This window comes from Protopterus annectens, chromosome 14.part0, assembly GCF_019279795.1.
Source record: "Protopterus annectens isolate FY-2018-M chromosome 14.part0, PAN1.0, whole genome shotgun sequence".
Classification (NCBI taxonomy): domain Eukaryota; kingdom Metazoa; phylum Chordata; order Ceratodontiformes; family Protopteridae; genus Protopterus; species Protopterus annectens.
In genome coordinates, this window is record NC_056748.1 from 307,836,535 (window position 1) to 307,855,996 (window position 19,462).

The 19,462-nt window shown below is 33.7% G+C and overlaps 1 protein-coding gene across 1 annotated transcript in view; it reads left to right on the plus strand.

Annotated features, from left to right (window-relative positions):
• ADAMTS18 (ADAM metallopeptidase with thrombospondin type 1 motif 18) overlaps positions 1-19,462 on the plus strand; it is a 403,884-nt gene that overhangs the window by 31,507 nt on the left and 352,915 nt on the right. The window contains exon 3 of the mRNA XM_044055552.1: positions 11,020-11,125. Coding sequence (XP_043911487.1) covers positions 11,020-11,125 — 106 coding nt within the window. The remainder of the gene's footprint in view (positions 1-11,019; positions 11,126-19,462) is intronic.

Genomic DNA, 19,462 nt, shown 5'->3' on the forward strand with positions numbered 1-19,462 from the left:
AAATAATTGCTTTAGTCATTAGAATACTAGATTTATTCATACACATTATTTATCAGTATTCAAATGGGGGAGTGAACAGCAGTTATATGATTTGCGGAATTATGGATAAGCTATACCTCACTTACCTCTGAACTTCTATAATTTAAGCTGCCACTTTGACTTTTGGCATTGGACTTTGCCTTGCTCATCCTAGGTTAATTGATTTTGTTTTGATTTTTGTCATAAAGACCTGTTCAAGGATATGCACATTATTATATGTGATATAATTGTACATGCAGTTTGCTTATCATTGACTTTATAGGGTCTAGTATTTAAAAACTCTCTATTCCAAAAAATATAAAGCATGTTTCTCTTTTGGGTGCACTGCTAAGATTTTTAAAAGCCAGCACTATGCTTTTTAATGTTCAGAGGTTGAGCAATATGGGACCAGATATGAGGCGTGTGATGTACTGTAGCTTTTAATTACTAAGTATTTTAGAGTCTGAATCATGCAACAAGGCTAGGTTTATTAGTCAGTGTGTAGTAAAAGATAATGGTGGAAATATCCAAGATCCTTTGTGTGTTCGGAGTATCTATGCCATTCCAAATTATCAAACATCTTGGTATAAGGAGAAGTCAGAACTCTAACTTTAAATTAGTTTAGAGAAGACACCATTCATATAAGACTGTTTTTACTGATTGTCCTTATTCTGCTCAGTGTTAAAGGCTACTAAAGTAACTGTTGAATTGCTAGAGATGAAGGTAAAGATGAATCTTATACAGATATTTAAAATGTTCAATAATAACTTTTGGGAAGTATACAGATATGTCCAAAAGAAACAGGCTCACAAAACAAGTTCAGCTCCACAGATCCCAACAGACCATGCCAGTCAGTAGTATATAGATGTTCTTAACGCAAAATTTATTATTAAACAATATAAAAACAGCGTTTTCACCACTAGAAGTACAATGGCTTCTTCAGAGAACAAGTAAAAGTTTTTAAAATTGGCGCCACTTATACAACCTGAATATACGTGGTTAATGTTTAGTACACGTCATTTCCTTCCTTTCTTGATTTACAAAAAAATCTACTTTACATACTGATAAAATCTTATATGTTACTCATAGAAACTGAACCTCACGTAGTAGTATTATCTAATTCCTTTTAAAATTAAAAATAAAAATATAAGTGTATGTTTATAAAACCGAAATATACCCGCTCAATACATAAATAGTTATTTCTACAATGATGTGGTATAATATGATCCTCAAAAAACTATTATGTACTTCTGTATTATCATAAGTGAACATACTTTTAAATGCTCCAGTTTAGTCCTTTGTCATATGCCAGTTGACATTCTTTATATTTTGTAAAATAATACAGAAGTGTGTTTTTTGAAAGTCGACCATATTGTGGTCATTTTATTTATACCACCTATATTGTATCTTGAAAGTACCAAGTTGTGTATAATTGTAGATATTTGAATCAATGTTATGTTATATAATTAAAATAAAAATTAAATATTAAATATTAAATGTATAAATAACCATTAAATATGAACATTTAGTTCTATAATATCAATACATGTGTGTCAATTGACTCTTACTACTATAGTTGATATTCTTGTTAAGTAAAAATATGTCAGATATAAAAAGTATGTACAGATATGTGTGTAAAAATGTGTAAAAAAATGTGTAAAAAATGTGTAAAAATGTGTGTACTTGGACAATTATGTACCCATTATATGTGTGTATAAATTAATAAAGTCCCATTAATATGGTACTATCCACTATACGTTAAGTATCTTAGTTCAAATGATATTATCTAAGGTAACTTTTCAATTTAAGTAAACAGGAAATATTACAATTTTCATTTAAACCAGGAGAGTTGAATGCATTGAGTTTTATTTGCCACTCCAACTCTCTGGTTTCCAAGATGATTGATGTAGGGCCACCTCTGGTGTTGTGGGGAATATGGTCAATAGCTGTAAAATAAAATTTATGCCCTGTATGTTGGTCAATGTGTTTTGCTAAGGCATTATCATTTTTTTGTTTCCTAATTGCGTACATATGCTGGTAAATCCTCTCCTTAAACTTACGGTCTGTTTTTCCAACATAGTACGCAGGGCAGCTATCACAGGTAGCAAGATATACAATGGACTTAGTGTCACAATTTATCTTGTGACTGATAAGATATTTTTTGCCATTGATTTGGAAAGAATTCCCTGTCTTAAGGCTACTGCACCAGTTACAGTGCCCACAAGTGAACGTCCCTTTCTGTTTTGAAAAGGAGTCAACACTTGTATTTCTTTCTAACAAAGTCTTTAAATTTTTTCCTTTCCTGTATACAATAATTTTAAAAACTTTTACTTGTTCTCTGAAGAAGCCATTGTACTTCTAGTGGCGAAAACGCTGTTTTTATATTGTTTAATAATAAATTTTGCATTAAGAACATCTATATACTACTGACTGGCGAAGTATACAGATATGTTATATTCTGCAGCAGATTCAAAATGTTCGGAGAATCACTAGGGAAGGCCTCAACGAAACAAATTGCAAAGCAGATGGTGTAATATAAATATACCAAAAGGCATTTCCCACAGAATGGCATCAAAGAGTAACATACCTCCAGATCCCACCCAGCTTGGCTTTGTAAAAGGCAGATCCTGCCTTTTAAACCTGTTTGACTTTTTTGAAACAGTCACTAGAGCCATTGATGAGGACAAAGCAGTCCATACAGCCTACCTGGACTTGGCTAAAGCTTTCGACACAATACCCCACTCTGGCATCATAGACAAGCTCAACAGCTTAAATGTAAATCCATATGTCACAAGATGGGTGGCAAACTGGCTAAAGGATAGAACCCATAAAGTCAAAATCGCTGGAGCCATGTCAGACTCAAAGCCAGTGACAAGTGGTGTCCCACAGGGCTCTGTCCTGGGACCCCTCTTGTTCGGCATTTATTTCTCAGATGTGAAAGCAAACATGGGAAGGTTGTGGCTGACAAAGTTCGCAGATGACTGCAAACTAGGCGCCATAGTCGATACACCAGCTGACACATACATCCTACAGAAAAGCCTCACTGAAACGGACAACTGGTGCCGGAGTCATGGCCTTAAACTAAATGCCAAAAAATGTATAGTCATCCCCTTTGGGAAAAACAAAGTGCCCACAAATTATCACATAGGCGGTAACCCACTGAGTATGGGAAAAGCAATCAGAGACCTGGGGACCCAAGTCGATAGTGACCTCTTATTTGACACCCACGTTGCCAAAGTGGTTAGAAAGACTTTCTACCTTGCCCACCTTATCATGAAGGGATTCACATCCAGATCAAAGGAGGTCATTGTGCCCCTGTACTCCTCCCTTATCAGGCCCATGATTGAGTACAATGCCCCATTTGGTATGTACCTCACCGGGCACTTGCAACAGCTAGAGAGACCCCAAAGGTACCTCACCAAGAGAATCAAGGGTCTCCAACATATGTCATATGCTGCCAGACTAAAGAAACTCCAACTCTATTCAGTAGCATACCGCCTACTCAGAGGTGATCTGTGCCTGACGTACAAGGCCATGTCCAATCAGGAATTGATGGACATGCTCCACCTTAAAAAATCCAAATCCATCAGAACCACGAGAGCTAAAGATTTGAACCTCAGCACAAATATGAATAGGACATGCTGGAGGGACAGATTCATAACTCAGAGGCTTCCCATACTCTGGGACAGAATCCCAGTTCATGTTAGGCAGAGCCCCTCACTGACTCTCTTCAAGAGAAATCTTGACGAGTGGATGGGAGATCGTAGGTTTACCCCAGGGGTCATCTCTGTGTCACTACTAGACAGAGGCACAGTAAACTAATTCTATTATGTAAGGGGGTCTTCTCTGTGTCACTACTAGACAGAGTCACAGTATTCTAAATCTATTCTGTACACTTTTGTACCATTACATGGGGTGGCAAAAGCCACATCACTATGGCTAGGCTTATAAATGCCCCAGGGCAGCTAGCCTAGTACCAAACTATGAAACTATGAAATGGAGCTTGTGGCACCTCTACTGTGCATACAGTTTATCACAGTACCAGTTCACTGCATAGTATATAAAGAACCAAATGTATCCATAAAGGCATAGACATGTCAATACTACCAAAATAAAGTGCCTACACTCTCAGACACAGGGATATTGCCACGTAGCTACCAACAGCCATATATCACATGCAACATCATAGATCTACACAACAGTGTGTTGTGAGGTGCATTGCACAGGGATCACATATACAGCACGCATACTGCAAGGAGCAGAGGGGAAAGAAAACCAAAAATAGGGCACACAAAAGCAAGAGAACAAGAAAAAGGAAAGTCATCACATGCACATGATAAAAATGTATAGAGGATTATCTTTTTAGGGGATGCTGCCCCTTTATTTACAAGAAGGCAGAGCAGGAAGAGACAGAAAATAATCAAAAGATTCATAACATAAACAAAAAGCACAGAAAATAATCAAACAGTGGTGCATATAGAAGCAGACAAACAAGAAAGATAAGACTGGGCAAAGCCTGATACAACTGAGAAGAGATTGCAAGGGATATGAATGTTTAAAAGATGGGCACATGTTGGATAATGTTAAGAAGTCAAAGCAGGGAATGATGACATAACAAACGTCGGGTGTGTGGGGAATAACACTGTGTGCATAGAAGAAGACAAAACATATGACAGCGGCCATGTAAAATGGCAGCTATGTGTGACCCACTGTATATACCCATAATATTTAGAGGCTTTGTCTTAAAATTACAATAATCAAAATTGTGGTCCTCAGAAAAATAAGACTGCATACATAAACAGCATGGGTGTACACTAATTATGTTGTGTTGGAGTGTCCCCATTCCGAGGTATTATGATCTCAGTATTAGTGTATATATATATATATATATATATATATATATATATATATATATATATATATATATATATATACATTAGGCATATGAGAGGTACAAGGAAAGAGACCTCCTTAAAAATACTTTAATGCTACTGCAATAAGTTTCACTGTATTTCATTTACAGCTGCAGTCTATTTTCTGAAGTTGTGGGACTCACAACTACAGATCCTACACTTTTGGTAGGAAACCATAGAAAGAAGTCATTAATGTACACACAAAATGCACATTGTATCCAAATTATGTGTACATATCATTATACACAGATATGAGATAATGGCCACAATTCACAGATTGTTTACCAGCATGCAAAGCTATTCAGTCTTGCCATCAAAATGTTAAATAACGTATTCTGCACTGTTTACCTGGCATATCAGTCTCTAAGAGTAAAGCTGCAGAATGCAAAGCTGCAAATTTCTACCTCAGCAATCAGTACTGATTCATAAGCCTGAGCTTCTCTAATAGCACATTCCTGCATTACTAGGCAGCAAACATCAGAGTATCACAAGAAAATGTGGTAATTGGTTGCAGGGCCTATTCTAATGCAACCTATAAGTAACCATGAGCTTAGGATATGGGCAAAGTACTGAAGTCATACACTATATACTGTACAAGTTACACTGAACGACATTGAAGAAAATGCATAAGTGCACAAAACTAGGTAGAAGTGTGCATCTATACATTTCATAGCTATCCTCTGAACAGATTGCTGATTAAGGTAAGTAGTCCTGAACGCTTTGCTTAATTCTTTGCTTGCTTATGTGCATGTATATTTGTGTGTGAGTGTGTGTGTGTGTGTGTGTGTGTGTGTGTGTGTGTGTGTGTGTGTGTGTGTGTGTGTGTGTGTGTGTGCACGTATATGTGTGTGTATGTACACCCCCAGTAAGGCCAGTCTGTCGTCGCTAGTCTCAGACATCCCCACAGCTTAACAGTAAGTTTGATAGCTGCCAAATTATGGTTCATGTCAGCTGATTTCATACAACAAACCACAACTAGGTACATATTATTGTTTTCAGTCTGTGGATGTTTGAGTTGTGTGTGTGTAACTGTATATGGATGTGTGTAGGGATTAATGACTGGGAGCTTGTGTGCAAGCATGTGTCCTTGTCTATGTTTGTCACTGTTTGAGGGTGGGTGAATGGCAATGTGTGGTCTACATAATACATGCTAGTAAGGCACTCAATTGACTGGTGCTGATGTATTCAGTCCAGTGTCTCTTATTCTTGTGAATTCCCCAGTAATGAGATGTTGCCCTTGTGCCTTATGCCTAAACTACAAATAACTAAAACGTGTAGTAACAGCACAACACTTCTATGCAATACACTTTGTGCCACTGCACTGATATCTATGAATCCCAGTCAGTGTGTACAACAAAATCTGTCCTGATTCTTGTACCCAGAGTTGTTAGAGATTTACATGCATATAAATTACTGTACATGGATGAGAGGCAATTCATACAGCAGTTTGTATCTTAGCCAGTCTAAACAGAGATGTCAAAGGTCTACAGTTTGGTATAGCAATTCTATACCATGTATCCTAAACACATATATATAATGTGTTTTATGAAGTATAGTGAGAAAAGGCTATAATGAAAAGAGAAGAAAAAAATACATTTTTATCAAAAGATTTATTAGAAAACCTGGAAGACAAATCACATAATGTTCATCTCTTGTTTAAGTATCAGCAGACTACATGTACATATTCAGTGCCCCCTTTTTAAAAATGCATTAATAAATTATATCACGGTAATTATTTGCAACAGATTAGAAAAAAATGTATCATAGGCATTCTAGTGTTTTGAATGTGATTTACTTTGAATTCAAATTTTGAAATAATTGCATTATATAACAGATATATTATGTAACAGATTTAATATATTTTTAATGTCTGGTATTAATCCTCCTTATGTGTAGTCAGAACAGCACAATGGTTTCTTTAGGAGACTACATTATCTCAAAAGCTGAAGTATTGGTTGTCACTGCCAAGATTAGGCTACAGTCTCTATCTCATTAACAGATGAAAAAGTAATAGATTAAACAAAGCTTCATCCAGCTTTCATGTGACAAATTATTGCATTCAAACGTAACTGCAGGCAGCATTTTAAACTTTTCTGTTTCTTCACTGATTTTTGTTTCATTAGATTGCATATTTCAGCTTGACCATTACTCTGAGAATAGTGTGGACATGACATGGTATGCCTAAATTATTAGTGTTTAGAAAAAAATCTTAAAACACTTGGCTTGAAAATGAGATTCATTCTTAGAAGTAATTTTTGAGATGAATGTCTTGAGAAAATACCTTTCGAGGACACGATAGTAAGACTAGCTGATTGTTTCAGCTGTATTACTTCTGGGTATTTATAGTAATAATATACACATACTACATAGGGGATTATAATCGGTTCACCCATCATAACCAGCTTATTACATGTTCAACACATGGATGACAAGAAATTCACCTTGAGAGATAAGCTCGAGAGGTGAATCTCAGCATCCATGTTGAGAACACATAATACAGGGTTATGATTGGTGAGATGACATAATTCCTTGTAGCCCGTGGAGCTTTATCTGCTCCATGTACTGTTAGTTACTGGGGAAAAAATTGCTAGGTGTTTTATTGGCTTTCAAAGTTGTAAAACACTAAGTGGATGCTGTCAGAAAGTCAGTGTAATGCTGTCTGCCACATTTTTTAATGCCACTCTACTGTCCAGATTTTCACAGGACATCCACATATATTCATATTAATGGTCCATTCATCATAAAATCTGTGGTTTTAAGATAAATCACAGAGGACTGAAGTCACTAAATAATAACATAGATTTCAGTTTCAGAGTTCATATTCTTCACATTATGCAAGTGAACACATCATGTTATTACAGCAATTTTCAAACAGATTTTACTACTAAGTGGTAGATGTGGCCTTAACAAGTTTGGCTGAGTATGTGTAACAATTCTTAAGCTTGAGTCACACACCATTCTAACAACTAACCGGTTTGTCTTTTTCTGAATATTGGAGCATAATCATATTTTATGCAAAACAAAGTAAATGTGTTAGTACTGAAGTAAATCAACATCTACTTTTTGCCATGGGAAAACTAGAATATTCAAGAAATCCTGACTTCTTGTACATTTTACTTATGAACAGTTGTACAGACGCCACATCTGAGAGTACGTTTGTTGATTTGTTCAGACAATTTCAGTGAATATAAAGTATACCTGACTGTCTCTTGACACTTGACTGTGCATAAACGTGACTCAGGAATCTCTCAGAGGACCTGGAACAGTGACTTTATATGCTTTATGTTCTTTACAAAGCAAGTATTAAAAACAGAAAGTCTATCTCTATCCCTTTAATAAATTGGACTTATTTAGGCATTGGTCTGGCTAACCATTCATAATAACTTCTTTCAGCAGTTGCATTTGTCCATTTTTTCTGGTAAATCACTTAAGCTAACTTCATTTGTCAGTAGAGATTGATAGCTGTTTAATGATGTGAATAACTTTTTTTAGTCTTTCCAGATCATCTTCTGTCTGCTCCTTAAAGTGAGTTCAAGTTAAAGGATCAGCTATAAGTGTGGGTTTTTAAGTTCATACTTAGCAGTTGATATACTGCGGTGGTGGTTCTGCGATAGCGTTGTCGCCTCACAGTAAGACATGGTCCTGTTTGATTCTCAGCTAGAGCGTCATCTGTGTGGAGACATACATGAATGGGTGTACCTTTGTTGAAGTTTGTACGTCAGGGCCAGCAACTTAGCATATAAAAATCCACTGCCAATCATTAGCGGACCGGAGTTCTGCTGTGGCGACCCTAACCAGGAAAAGCCGAAAGACACAACAACAACTTAGCAGTTGATATGGATGGCTCAAATGTAACCTAGCCAATGTAATGCCATCTACATGCTTGTCTGATTTATGTCAGATATTAAGATGTTATTCTAGTAAGAGTAACAGCATGCTTTGTTAGCTGTCTGAAGTCCGAAACAATGATTTTTGAAAATACTGTACTGTATGTATTTATTTATTTCCATTGGTTAACTAGGATAGTCTAACTGAACAAAACCTCTTTGCAGTGGAAGCCTGGTGAGAAAAGCTTTGTGTTTACATACTGAATCATAAAACATTACAACCATAGCATGTGATTGCAAATTTTAATTTATGCAAAGTGGGTTTTAGAAATACAAAAAATTTCCAAAAACATACATATGCATGAAAAAAAGAGACAAATGGTCTACATATGATATTTATACTAAAATAGGGCACAAACATTCACATGTTGGCTATATACAAGTAGAAAAGAGAATGGTTATAAGAAAACACAGAGTGATGAATATGTTTATTTCAGAAAAGTATGATAGGTTTATGGCTGCAAGTGGTAAGATTATTCAAGTGCAGAACAATAGCATAACCAAGAATTGAACATGAATTGTTTGAGTATGGCTTTAAAGAATCAGTTTTTCTAGTTGTTGTAGTTCAATTGGTATGTTGGCGTACAGTCTAGTGACATAATATGAATAACTTGAGTCACCAGCTATGGTTTTAGGTTTACTACAAATTGGGAGACATTTATTTCTTGATTAAACTTCCCTTGTAGGTGAGCAATGCTGGAGAATATTGTTTAAAGAAGGACAGTTTTGGTCTTATAATTAAAATTGTGTGCAGTAATGAGTTGCATGTAAGAAAATTTCTGTGGAAGCTAAAACCAGTATAATTGTTTCTGCACAGCACAGTAATGTATTCTGGATGGAAGGTTAGTTACAAATTTAGCTGTCTTGGTATAGAATGCATCAAGTTTCTTTATGCATGTAGGGGTAGGTTAGTAATGATGGGAGCTGTATAATGAAGTGATGTAGATTGCGATTTGATTCCGTAGTAGGTGTTAAGCCAGAGACATTATAATCATGGAATATTTAACCATAGGTAACAGCTAACATTTCCTTTCCTTACCTTGTTTGTGTTTCCATTAAAACTCAAGATACATTTTAACTGCTCTTCTATCTTGTAGCAACAATGTACCTATTCCAATGAAATTGACGAGTGCCAACTTAAAGACATGATAAAAAAATCAGTCTCAGCTTATATGACAATGTTGAACAACTAAAAGTATCTCTATTGCGTAGTAGATTTAAACCCAGTTACATTGTGCACTATTAGACCCCTTAGTGGTGGTCTGATATCTGATGAGTATGAGTTTTGACAGATACTGAGACACAAACCCATAGTTATACTATATGTCTGGTGCACTGTGCAGTTCCCTGATCTGGTGCACCCTCAAGTCTAACTTAAGTATTAAAAGGACAGAAGGTTCTTTTAGAGTCAAGAAATCAAGAAACAAACATGCAAACAAAGAGAGAAACAACAACAACAAAAAATCATAACATACTTGACTACCAAAAAGATAAAAAAAAAAAAAAAAAAAAAGCTCTGCAACTTAAGCAAGCTACTTGCTATACTTGCTGTAACATAACAAGTATTTGTTGCAGTTGAAACACCATGCCCTAAGTCCTTCTGCTGTAAACACAATTACAGTATCGGCACTCTTTTCTGAATGTCAGTTCTCTACTAATTCACCATCAACATCTGTGGATCGCACTGTATATCATAAAGAATGTTGTTAATTAATAATTTATATTCTTAGCATTCTTTCAAACTTCTGCAAGTAAGTTTTTGCTCTAAAAGAAGTTCAAAATGTGTTAAACTTTGCTAATGACCTTTGTCAGAAATGTTGCATTTTAACTGGCATGAGCATAGATGACAGAAACCATTCTGGGCTCATTAATTTTGAATTATCTCACATCATTAGTGCAACTTGCCATATCTTAGGAAGTACAGACAAGTCTCGGTCTCTCTCTCTCTCTCTCTTTCTCTCTCTTTTTCTTTTTGTAAATATAAAGGACAGCTATTTTTAAATCACAGTATTATTGATGTTTTATTTTTCATTCATTTTGAAATTCTCTTACTGGAGTCTGACTGATTTTTATACAACTAGAAATAATGCACATGTGCTAAAGTTACTACAGTAGAAATTTTAAAATACCATTAGTTAAAACTCTGCATATGATTTTAAGGAGTAAATAAATGCTTGCTAATTATTGTTTTGTTTTTACAGGTTTTGCACCAATTAATGGAATGTGTAGTAAATACAGAAGCTGCACCATCAATGAAGACACAGGTCTTGGTTTAGCATTTACTATTGCTCATGAATCAGGCCACAAGTAAGTGTCTACTATTAAGTAATTCTTATACTTAACACTACATAAACTTAGATCATCTGGGGGTGCAATTCTGCATACAGCATCAGTAAAGCTGAAGATAACATATGAATAAAACAACATCTGATCTCTGGATTCATAAAATAAGTAGCAAATATTCTGACTCCAAATTTTCCCAAATTTGCAACTATAAAAAAATATTTGAAGTATAAATATGATTATCAGTCACTTATTTCAAACTACTTTTTATTCCTTATACAATAGGTAGGGACAAGAGTGTATAAAACTTGAAGTAGTGTCAAATTATTAAAGTGTAATCAGTGGGCAATTATAGACAAGCTTTTATTGCAGTTTTTGCCAAATACTAGATGCTTTCATTGCTATTGTACAAAACAAAAGCTCCATCTAAATGAATTTTGGATTTGTGAATAGATGCTTGTTTTGAAAAAAATGTTTACCCAGCGAAATTACACATTTTCTTCTTGTGCTAAAGAAGCTTGCTTATCCTAATCACAGGCCTCACTAGATTTAAAAGGCTATTTGACTTATTTTTTGCTGCATGGGTAGTCAAGCAGATGAAGTGAGAACATTTAATGCTGTAGTAAGTTTTGCCACAGTGTATTGTATTGTATGAGCCAGTGATGTGCTTTTCAAACACTTTTCTTCACTGTGATGTGACCATGGAGTTCATCTATATAATTTTAGGGGAGTTGGGGGCTTACCCCCACATCAGAAGTGCAGCGGAGCTTGCTCCCTTGCAATATATATATATATATATATATATATATATATATATATATATATTTTTTTTTTGTCTCACCATTTTTTTGTATGTAACTTTTGCTATATGCTGAACCAAAAAAATTGACTGCCGCAATTGAGTAGGTAAACTGATTTAAAAGTTTCTACATGCTAAATAAAAACATGCTGGTTAAATCTAAGTTTATCAACCTGGCCAATCAAGTTGTACTCATAAGAGAAAAGTACAAACAGACATTGCTTCTGAGGAAATTATATTGTTCACTTCATTGTTGTACTCATTATAATTTTTAGTATAGATCTGTAATGTTTGACTCCAACACTTTCACACCATAGATTGCTCACTCCCTCTGGTTAATTGTTTACACTTTTGTTTCCCTAATATAGACCACAAAAACCTGAACAGGACTGCCTGATAGTGAAACATGGCTAACAAGACTGTACTTATATGTGCTATAATCACTTTTCAACATCTAGTCTATGATTTATTGCTATGTTCCTTTGGCATTCTTGTGAGTATCTCCAACCAGATGTCTGATCAACAATATCTTTTCAATTTAGAAAACCATAGTATGATAATAACACATCTGTCATTACATACAAAGTATTCATCATTTATCCCTCATACTCTTTGAACATTTTAATTTATTTGTCTCAGAATAACAATATATATTTTTTTCTTGATGAAGTGTTGTTGTGCTATTGGATATCTTGTTAGTGGAATATGATTGAACATGTCCTCTTTAATAGTCCAGTACGGCATTTGCTCTATCCAAGAACACAACAGGCAAATACCACTTTTTTCCAGTATTTAATGGGATACCAAAATGAGTAAATCAATAACTAATGCTGCTATCTAATCTACCAAATGGAAATTCAAAACAAAAGTATAAGGCACTGAAACTGTGAAATAATGTATTTATATTTATTTTTAACAAAATCACAATAAAATCATAACCATTTGCACACTAATGCTTCATCAGGTAAAGCCCTTAGCTTATCAAACCCACATTTAAATACTGAATTATACATCACATGACGTTATTAAATTACATCATTTTCTACTTAAAACTTATATAATTTAAAATTAATGTTTTATACTATTGTGTATCTCCTTTAAAATTGTTTTTATACTAATGCAACCAGTGAAGCCAGGATGACAATATGGTCTAAACCTATTTGTCCATTTAAATTGTTTTTTTTTTCAGTTACAGTTCATATGTCACCTCCCCTTATGCTTTAATTATTTGCAGCACAGCAAAATTAAACTTATGTCCTTCATCATTCTGCATATGTTTACATTGTGTGTTTGTTTGAACGTGTCTCCTAATATTGGACATGTGATCACCTATTCTTTCTTTTAATTTTGTACTGTTTTTCCTTAATAAAATACAGACCATAGACTACAGGTTGCAATGGATACAATAATTTTCAGACCATAGACTACAAGTTGCAATGTATACAATAAGTGTATTATTACAATCACCATAAATATTTAAGAAAAAAATATTTTTTGTCATAGGATGATTGATGATTTTTCTTTCTTTATTGATAAACTTATCAAATTTGCATCTAGTGCAAGGATATGTCCCCATACTCTGGCTTCTTCATTTATTAATATAATTAACTTGTTCACTATAACACAATTTTTGCTCCTAAAGCAGAAACTTGGTCCATCAGGCATACATTGTTTAAGAAAAATCACATTATTCAAAATGTGCCAGTGCTTATGTATAACTCCCATAACTTTATTAGTATGCATATCATATAATGCACAACTAGATAGATATTCCACTTTTATATCTTTCCTTTCTTTTTCTGTTTTGAGTATACTGGCCTTACATATGTATGTCTTTCATTATTTGTTCTTTCTTTCTTTCTGTTGGACCAATTTAGTTCTATCATATGTTCTACTCAAAAAAATCATCTATCATAATGTCACATTGTTTACCTAAAGATTTGTTCTATGTTTTTAATCTTAATGTTCTTAACATTTGTCCTTTTACTGTGTTATTAAAAATAAATGGGGGATGCATACTAGTTAGGTGCAGTTATATATTCTGCTTCATTTTTTTCTTTGTAACACACCTTCATTGATTTTAATTATAGTGATATCTAATAAAATCTATCTACTCACATGAGAATGCCTTCTTAAAACTTAAACAAATCTCCAATCAAATACCTATAAAGTTATCCACCTGCTAAATAGTATGTGCCCATATAAGAAACACATCATCGACAATTATTTTATAAAGAATAAATAAAAATAAGTTGTATATATTCATTATTTACTGAAAATGTATAGTATTGTTCCCAGATTGTCGGGGAATGTTAGCATAAGAGCTTGCTACAATCATTCCATTGCTAAATCATTTATTTGTTTAAAGATATTTTCTTGAAATAGATATTATTTTCCAAAACTACTTGTAGCAATGTATAAAAACTATTAATTTTGGACTTAGAAACAAGGTTTATAGTTAGGCAGCTTCTAGTTGTTTCCATTGCCATAACCATTAGGGATGAACGTGAGCAATAATTCCACATCTAAATTTACTAAACAATAATTCTTTCAAACTAATAATATAATTGCTGTAAAAATCAATTGTATCTTTAATATAAGTGAAGGATGTCCTCATCACTTCTTTCAGTTTGTGATCTAAATAATCAGAGACAGGCTCAGTTACCCACCCATGGGCTGAAATTGGTGGTCACAGCAGAGGTCTGTGTTCATTTTATGGATCTATGTTATTCCATAAAAAAGTGGAATTCTAGGAGATTGAACATGAAAATAATTTAAGACCTCTACAGTTATATCACCATCTAAATACATATTATAAATCTCACTATTAACAGGGATAACAATCTTCTCAACATTCTTTTAAGACTTCATAATTCATATTTATATTCAATAATTCAAAAATGCTTTAATTGTAATATTGTATATGAAGCTCTATCAATTGCTGTTATGAGTGTTACCACATCAGGCTCAGTCACTGGTCTATCAGTGCAGTTCCATGGTTCACTAACAGATTTAGGTACTGATATGTCTTCCTATGTAGACATTCTCAAATACACATTATATTGCTCAGCCTCTGGTCAGGCAAACACATGACCTTCTTAAAAGTCATCCCTGTATCTAGTTAGCTTACACTTTTTTTTGCAATTAAGAGTTGTTTAAAAGGTACAAAGTGCTCAAGGATATCATCTAACAGCTACTTATTCTTATCATAGTTAATTTATTGATAATGTCTGCATACAGCTGCTTTATTTCAGTTCTCTTATCACTCTCAATTGGTCAAAAAATCATTCATTAATTTCATATATTCTAAACCAAAGTGAATATTCGTCTGCCAGTGTTTCAGTTAATCAATGTAAACATTGTCATATGTTGGTGTTTTTTTAAATTCTCAAGCCACAGGTACAACCTCGAGCTTCAAATAAGTATATAGGGGAAAATGTTGCCACTGCAGCCATTTAAATGACTGTATTTTTGTTTGGGATTCCGCCAGGTTAAAGTCCTTTAGATCTCCTCCTTTGTTGGAACTATTTGATATATTATCATGTAACTCATAAATGATATGTAGCAGGGGATTTAACATCATTTACAATAAACTTTCAAATTTAGTAAACAGTGTCTCTACACTCTGTTCTGAATAAGCAGCATCATTGTGGACATCAGTAGTTCTCTTCCTTCTGTTTCTTCCATGTTCAGAAATGAGAGCAAAATAAGAATTATGTAAGTTGCTGTCTCAGAGTAACCTCCTAATGAATAGTATATTTTTTTGCCTAGACCGAATAAGTTGTCCAGTGGATACTGCCAGCATCTGCTATAATGCCAGTACAGCTTATGTTGCTAAAACAGAGTCTGTAATTCCTAGAGCTACCTTTATTTAAAATGTATCTAGTAAACAGTGAAACAATCTTATGTGGCTGGAATAATTAACATTATCAGTTAGTCATCGCCAGTATTTTTGTGGTATTAAAACAGCTGATGGTATCAGAGCAGAAAACCTGAATACAGTAATGGTACAGTCCAGACGTAAATAATATAAGTCCTATAGTACTCTGTCAGCTGCAATGGCATCTTTCTTTCTTCTAGGTATAATATGAAAAGCAAATGCTTCAACCAATTGCATTTTGAATGGAATAATAATAATGCAGTCCACCATTTTTATGAATTATGGGTGACAAAGAACATGTTGCTAGTCTTTGCAATTTCAGAGTTGCTAATAATTATTTTAGAATTTTTTTTATAATTCCTAGTATGTTAGATTATGCAAATCTATTCAAATGTTCACATTGTGCAAACTATAATTAAATCTGATATGAGACACCAAACATTCTTGCAGTGTTAGTAACATGGACGAGTGTTATATAGATATCAGCAGCCTTCAATGTTAACAGATATACTTTAAAATAGGGTCGGTAGTTGTAGTTGGATCAGATGGTTTATAATGGAATAATTAAATACAAGCAGGTTCGGGTCAGCATGCAGAATGCAGTAACATTGTAAATACGCCCTGTCATGGAAACAGTACTCCAGTGGGAATGTAGCAGGTAGAATAGTAACAAATTGTGTGGGCAGAGGAAAATAAAGGAAGATCTAGAAATTAGGAAAATCATTTCAATTTTGTGGAACGCCATGTGGAAGACAATCTCAAAAACTAGAAACAGCAGTGTTCAAATGTGAATAGCTGATTTACTACATCCATAAATGGCTTAATTTTCCATAATTAATATTAATATTACATGACTAATAATGTTGGCAGATTTTCCCCATACTGGTCATTGGCTTGTTTTGTCCCTTTTTCATAAAAGCAAATATCTCTAGGAAACAGCATTAAAAATAAAAAGCTAATAAAGCTATTTATTTTCCACTGTGATAAATAATTACCATACATTCCACATCAAGCCTATTACATTCCAAATGCAACTTTTTCAGTCCTGTGCACTACCTATTATGGAAGTAGGCATGAATCTCCTGTAGAAGTAGTGAACATTAAATTGTAGTTTCTTTATAACTCTGGTATACATGCATTCTAAAAGTGTGCACAGACCTAACATTTCCATGCATTTTACTAACACTTGGCAGTTCATACTGATTTAACATCTGTCAGCTGCATATGCAGGAACAGATGATGTAAAATGAGTCAGCATTTCGATTCCAGTTCTGATCCATAAGGATGTGGGGAAGTACAATCTAAGATTAAGACTGCCCTGATGTATCACATATATTCAGTTCTACTTTGCTGCTAAACTTTCAGGTATATAATGGTAATAGAGCTGTATGGGGGGTTAAACGGCTGCAATAAACTTCAATAATTATATGCTAGCTTTAAAACAATAAAAACAGCATGTCACTTCATACATCTTAAACCCTAACATAAATGACAAGGAATGACTTACTAAATGCAATACTCTTCATAAATGCATGTTTCGACCACTCAGCCATCTGTACATTTGTTTAAACAGATAAATAATACATGCAGAAAGATCACACGCATTCATTAAATCCTGCCTGATATGCAGCATATTAATCAACTAATTAGACATGAACCTGTAGGAAATTGTTTAGTGAAAATGTTATTACTGACTGTCAGTTATTTTATCTTTCCACTGAACTGGCCATCACAGCATTATCTTCTCAGCTGCTACTACTGCATTGTCTAACATGAACCTGATGAGGATTGCTATCCAGCATATGACATCACTAATGGAGTATATCCCTAAGCCTTTTCTGAGACAAGCCGTATCTTGGGAATAGGCTTTATATGGCAAGGGAAGCACAAGATCTTGACCTCATTAACATTACTACATCTCCTGTATACAGAATCTTTAGGTCTGAAACTTAAATTGCTATTCAGTTTAATTATAAATAATTCAACTTAATTATAAATTAATTTATTTGCCTTGATGACAGTAACTGATGTTGGGATGGTATTTCATATTCTGGGAGCACAGCAAGTTAAAAATGTTAGTAGTATCTGCTAACTCTAAATTAATGCACTTACTGCAGTTTCCTATCACAAAGCAATATTAGTTGAATAGCAGGCCCAAATAGTCACTATGTGCTAATTTGTTTAAAAACTGCTGATAAATTAGTCCTCTGTAATGCATACTAAGCTTAATGCATATGTTTTTTTTTCTCAATTTTTTTTTTATTTTTCAATTAAAATAACATTTACATAATATTTTTAAATATCATTTCAAACAACTATATACAATATTTACAACAGCCTGACTTTCAATTATATACACTGTATATTATTAAATATAGAATTAACAGATCAGTTATCAGAGATACAATATTGATTATTGCAGAGTGTCCAGCAAAGATATAACTTTCTTCCAAGGATTATTTACCAATGGCTTTGGATAGATTTGTAGTTCTTTGATTTTTATTTCCATCAATGCAGTTATCTTCAGTAAAGTGTAGAATTCTTCCAAGGTCGGGGGTGTATTTGAATTCCACCTTTTGGTTACGCATTTCCTAGCTATAGCAAGTATTGTCCATAACAAATACATATTTGTCTTATTCAGGTAGCGACCTTCATTTACATTTAGAATTATCAATACTTTAGTTAAGGTAAAGGATTCATTAAATAAAGTGTGTAAAAATGACTGATTCCATTCCAATATGATTTAAGTTTATTACATAAATAAAAAATATGAATCCAGTCTGCTTTATTTGACTTTTCACACCTCCAGCAAAAAACATTTGTAGTAGTACTGATCCTTTTAATTCTATCTGGTGTTAAAAATGCTCTATGTAAGTATTTCCAGTTAAATATTTTCCAGTACTGTGTGTTAGAGGAATTATTAATTAATCTACATAAATCTTGAGTGTACATTAGAATGCTTTGTAAGGTTAACCAGTCCTGTGTTGGAATATTATAAGCAGTTTTTATCATATGTATATTTAAAACATTTAAATTATTTCCACATTGAAACCACCATAAGAATCCATTTTGTTCCCAGGAGGTTATTGTTTCCCTATATATTTTGTGAAGAAAGTTCTTAGTGATGGTAAATGGGGTTAAAATGTCAAACCAAAGTTTTAGCTCTGTGTTTGCATTGATAAGTTTCCTAAAGGAATTGATGTAATGATTAATCAGCGTTGTTTTAGAAGGTTTTGTTATATTATATTGTATACTTATGCATAGTATGTACCAGGGTTTGTTTGATTTGTCTACTATTAAAATTTTTTTAACAGATTAAATTAATTTGTTAATATAGCCGTTGCTAATTCTTTCCAGTTGGCAAAATAATTTGGGTTTATCCAGTCTATTGTAGTTTTAAGCACAGATGCTTTTATATATGTTTCTATTTCTGGGAAGTTCAATCCTCCTTGTTTCCAGGGTCTAATGTGATCAGTAGAACAACTCTATTCTTTTTAGAATACCATAAAAATTTTAGTGAACATGAGTTTATTTCTTTTTGAATGCAACTTTCTGGAATTAACTGTATTCCTAATGCTACATACAGTATTTTTGGCAATAAGACCATTTTTATTAATTGCAATCTGTCTTCAAAAGTTAATATAATTTTGTTCCACTTTTCTATATATATTTTTATTGTTTT